The 4,643-nt window shown below is 41.3% G+C and overlaps 1 protein-coding gene across 3 annotated transcripts in view; it reads right to left on the bottom strand.

Moving 5' to 3' along the window:
- LOC107676051 (fibronectin-like) overlaps nt 1-4,643 on the bottom strand; it is a 31,848-nt gene that overhangs the window by 5,709 nt on the left and 21,496 nt on the right. For 2 of the 3 annotated variants that reach the window (XM_016470568.1, XM_016470569.1), the window contains 7 exons: nt 4,622-4,643; nt 4,214-4,303; nt 3,889-4,077; nt 3,674-3,763; nt 1,209-1,696; nt 954-1,092; nt 695-856 (listed from right to left, as the gene is read on the bottom strand). The exon at nt 4,622-4,643 is cut by the window's right edge and continues 182 nt beyond it. In XM_016470568.1, coding sequence (XP_016326054.1) covers nt 695-856; nt 954-1,092; nt 1,209-1,696; nt 3,674-3,763; nt 3,889-4,077; nt 4,214-4,303; nt 4,622-4,643 — 1,180 coding nt within the window. The remainder of the gene's footprint in view (nt 1-694; nt 857-953; nt 1,093-1,208; nt 1,697-3,673; nt 3,764-3,888; nt 4,078-4,213; nt 4,304-4,621) is intronic. The other variant, XM_016470570.1, reaches the window with a different exon arrangement.

Here is a 4,643-nt window from a genome sequence, read left to right as displayed (position 1 = left end):
AAAGATGCATTGCACATATTGAGTCATCAGATATGTAAATATAGTTGCACAGGAAAAAATACTTACACATTTACATACCTCGGGTCTCTAGCGATCCTATACATTTTTTTACAAAAAATTAATCAGAAAACTGGCATTCTTTTATATTTTACAACTTTTTTTCTTGTTATATTGTTTGTAATTAATAGATTGAAGAATACTAAGAAAGTTGATGTCTAACTTTTAAAAAATGAAGGAGGGAGAGGGTAGAGAATGATGTCCCGGGTCGCTAAAGACCCGAGGTATGCATTTAAGGGTTAACTGAACTTGAGCAGTTCTGCAAAGAAGAGTGGGCAAATATTGCAAAATCTAGATGTGCAAAGTTAGTAGAGACACATCCCAAACAGACTAAAGGTTGTAATTAAAGCAAAAGGTGGTTCAACAAAATACTGACACAAGGGGGTGATCCTTTTTCCAACTCAGTGATTCTGTTTCTTTTTTTTCTGACATGTTGGAGTTATATAAATATTTCACTTGGATGTTATAAGTTGCACTGAGTAAATACAGCTGGATAAAACAAAAAGTGTGTCCATCGTCATTTCAGGCTGCAAAGCAACAAAATGGGGGGGTCATTCTTTTCTATACCCACTGTACATGAAGAGGAATATCTACAGGATAAATCCACCATTTGATCTCCAAGTGTGAAGTTACTCACTAGAAGAGTCACATCTGAAATGTCCACTTCCCAAGCCAAGACATTTGCACCAGAGTTTGAAGCCAGTGTCAGACATACGCTCCCATTCCTGTCCGACATCATGGTAAATTGCTGTGAAGGTGTCATAACATGAGTCCTTGCTAGATGAAACATCTCCTGGAACTGTTGATTTTAACAGGAACAAAATAAAGAAACATTAAGACAAGCATCATTAGCATTTGCATTTTTGAGCTTTCATCAAATTTCATTGATCCTTGACCTGTGTTTCCAGCGGTGATCATTTCCTCCAAAATTTTGTGTTTGAGGGCTCCCTTCAAGGCCTCCACAATGACATTATAAGAGGCACCAGAGGTGAGACCAATCAGGGTTGCACTTGTGGATGATCCTGGGACATGCATCTGCAAAAATAGAAAGGGTGAATCTGAAAATAAGCTTAAGGTGATAAAGGAAGTTTTGGGTCATTTTTCTTTTTCGTTCATCTAAAATTTTCTGTAAATCCTTCCAAGGTCCTCACCTGAAACATCTTCTCATCTGGATGGGTAATGGGCTGACAGGACACCAGGTAACCAGAACTCTGCTGGTAGGGCTGCCATGAGATGGTGGTTTGGGTTTGGGCCTCTCGTGGTCTTCCAGTCTTGTCTTCTGGAAAACCAAAAGGATGGCCGTTGCCAGGCCTCTCACTAACCTGAATAATTTGAGGCACACGACCCCCATAGGGTCCCACCTTGGGGATGTAGACTAGGGTCTCCCCAACTTGAGGCACATAAGGCTGGGGTCGGGGTTGGTTAGGTTGAGGGACTGGTTGACGATGTTGAGGCTGGTAGCCTCTGTTGGGTTGATTGGGCTGATTATTGAATTCTGTGTACTCCACATGCTGCCCATGTGCATCAGATGAGTCATACCCAGTGGGACCCACTACATGAACTCTGTTGTCAGGCTCAGGCACATCCAGCTTGTCTGGGCCACCATGATGGGGCAGACTGGGCAGATTGGAGGTCAGCTCTGGGCGGAAAAAAGTGTTAAAAGCAAAGCAGCATGTAAAGAGGCAGCCACAGTTGCATCTACCAGCCAGTAAGTTACTAAAGATTCAGTCAAGTAATGATCGCACAGTACTTGCTGATATCTTTTTAAAGGGAAGTGGATCCAAGAATTTTCTCAAAATTCACCAATGTTTTACAATTAAACATGGAGGAGGATGTGCATTATATAGTTATACCAGCTGATTTATGGCGCTTTTCCACTGCGTGGTACGACTCGGCTCAGCACGGCTCAGTACGGCACGGCTCGGCTCGGCTCGGTTTGCGTTTCCACTGCAGTTTAGTATCGCTTTAGAGTGGGTGGGATTATTCACATGTCGTTAGTTGCGCCGCCTCTACTGCCGCGACTCCTGAAAAACTTTTTTAATTCCATCAAGCTCTCGCTGGATCCGCTCCTCTGCTATCAACGAGAGGAAAGTCTGTACTTCCTCAAAAGACAACGAAACAGCCAATTTTTGGTTGTTAAAAAAGTTGCGCTCGTTCAAAACAGTTGCATTTGATCCTTCGCTGGCTGTGCTGATTTAAATCTAGCGGTTCTGTTGTGTTTGTGCCACAATACCAATGACGCAGGTAGTGACGATTCTCTCCGGCCAATCCGTGATCAGCAGAGTTTACACGTCACGTTTTGGTAATAGTACGGTTCACTTGGAACCTCAACCGAGGTGGTACTAAAAAAAGTACCAGGTACCAGGTACTGTACCCAGTGGAAAACCCCCCAAAAGTGAATCGTACCGAGCCGTACTGTACCATGCAGTGGAAAAGCGCCATTAGAGTCTGGATATCAAACTAAACACATTCAAGTTTCTGTCCTCAACTGTGACAAGCTGGATTTTTTGGATGTTTGTTTTCAGTTTGTCTGTTTGTTTGCTGCCCATTGTGAAATCTCATTTGTCCAAAATTCCAGATGCAACTCTGTTTAAACATCAAATATGTTCCAATCGGCTGAGGTTTTGTAACATTGTTATTGGACATTTTTCCATCATGTTTGGTTTGGATATGGTGTAAGATTCAGTTCAAAGAAATCACTTTTCCTCAGAGTGAAAACATTGGTGAAAGACTGGACTAGTATGGACCAGCTCTTTAATAACTGATCAAAGGATTTGATCATAGTAGTCCAATGAGGGAACACTTAGTTTAAATTAATTAAACAGTGTAGTGATGGGCTAGCAGTCCAGTCAGTTTGGTGCATCAATTAAGCAACATTAAATGCAATGTACCTCCATTTTGCATTTCAGCTCTGAGTGCATTTCATCATTAAAAAGCTAAGCAGTGTAAAATCTGTGGCTTAGCCAAGTTTACTAGTGAAATTCAAGCCAGCGCAATGTCAAGCTTTTATAAAATCCAGTGTGGGCTAGTTAGGCTAACTGCTGTGTGCTGTATCTATGCTCTGTCCATTTCAGTTGCTACCGCAGTAGTAGCCATCATGCTTGCAAACCACATTTTCGTTAGCTTGTACTAGGGCTGCATGATAAATCTCATGCGATATTTAATGCGCATCTTGTCAGGAAGCCGGTTCTGTAATCAGCGGTAAATCTCCATCACCTGCAGGCTTTCACACTGAGCAGCATTAACTACACAGAGCCGTTGTTCACTGACGAGTGGCGCAAAAATCGCGCGAATATGAACGTGGTTTTGCGCAGCTCGTCATTGAACAACGGCTCTGTGTAGTTAATGCTGCTCAGTGTGAAAGCCTGCAGGTGATGGAGATTTACCGCTGATTACAGAACCGGCTTTACTGATAAGATGCTCGTTAAATATCGCATGCGATTTATCATGCAGCCCTAGCTTGTACCATTCAGCAACAAATCATAAGGGCGTACACCTTATGTCTCAATATGTGCATTAACATTGTATATTTACATTTATCCAATAGTCAGACACTTTTATCCAAAGTGACTTACAAATGAGAAAAATCAATGTTTTTATATGAGCAAATACTTACGAGTTGTGGCTGTGCCAACCAGTGGTGCGCTTCTCTGGTTATTTAGTAGGGCTATGATCTTTAAGATGTATTCGGTGCCTGGTTGCAGACCTGTTGTTAAATTATCACAATATGGTCACATAGTGCATTATAAATTTTGTTTTACAAGCCTAATTTACCAACGTTTACAGTATGTATACCATAACTGGGTGTAATGTGATGCATTCGGGGCTTACCAGTGATGATGGCATAGTTCTGGCCAGCATTAGGGCGTGGTATAAGCTCACGAGGTGAACCACCTGATTCTTCATAAGTAATGTAATATCCTGTAATGTGTGTTGGAGGGGCTTGCCAAGTGAAGGAGATGGAATTGGGGGTCAGCGAAGTGAACTGGAGGTTAGTTGGAGACTGAACAGCTGGTCGAGCTGTGATGATATATAAGATAAAAAGGTTAAGGTCATACTGGTAATGAAATAATGAATAATGAATTTTCAGACTTATTGCATTAGCATTTATACAGTATATTACTCTTTCCACATGGGCAGATTTGCTTAGTTGTACCTGTGTTTGCAGTCATTGTGAAAGGAGGGCTTCGACTATTTCCATTCAGTGTGTACATGTTGACCACATACATGATGCCTGGCTGCAAACCTGAGGTAAGGAATACATTTCTTTCAACAAACAGCAATAATTCCAACATGGTTAAAAAAGTTATTAAAAAACATTTTTGAGTTTATCCAGACAAAGCAGGATGCAACATTTACAATAATCTACCATGGTAACCCAATTGATTTTAGACACTTCTGTGATGGTAATGCCATGGTACTCTTTGAAGTAACTGAATACAATATAAATACCATGGAAGTTAATAATACTAGTCGTTTACGTTTTGAGCAAACAGTGGCTAACCATTAATGTTTAAACGGATGGCCAATAAGGGGGTTACCTATGGATTGTACAGTAACTTACCAGTGACAACGTAGGTACGACG

The sequence above is a fragment of the Sinocyclocheilus anshuiensis genome, unplaced genomic scaffold, assembly GCF_001515605.1.
Source record: "Sinocyclocheilus anshuiensis isolate Anshui unplaced genomic scaffold, SAMN03320099.WGS_v1.1 scaffold1744, whole genome shotgun sequence".
NCBI classification, from domain to species: domain Eukaryota; kingdom Metazoa; phylum Chordata; class Actinopteri; order Cypriniformes; family Cyprinidae; genus Sinocyclocheilus; species Sinocyclocheilus anshuiensis.
Note: the sequence above shows the minus strand (reverse complement) of the source record. Positions and strands in the feature narration are given on the sequence as shown.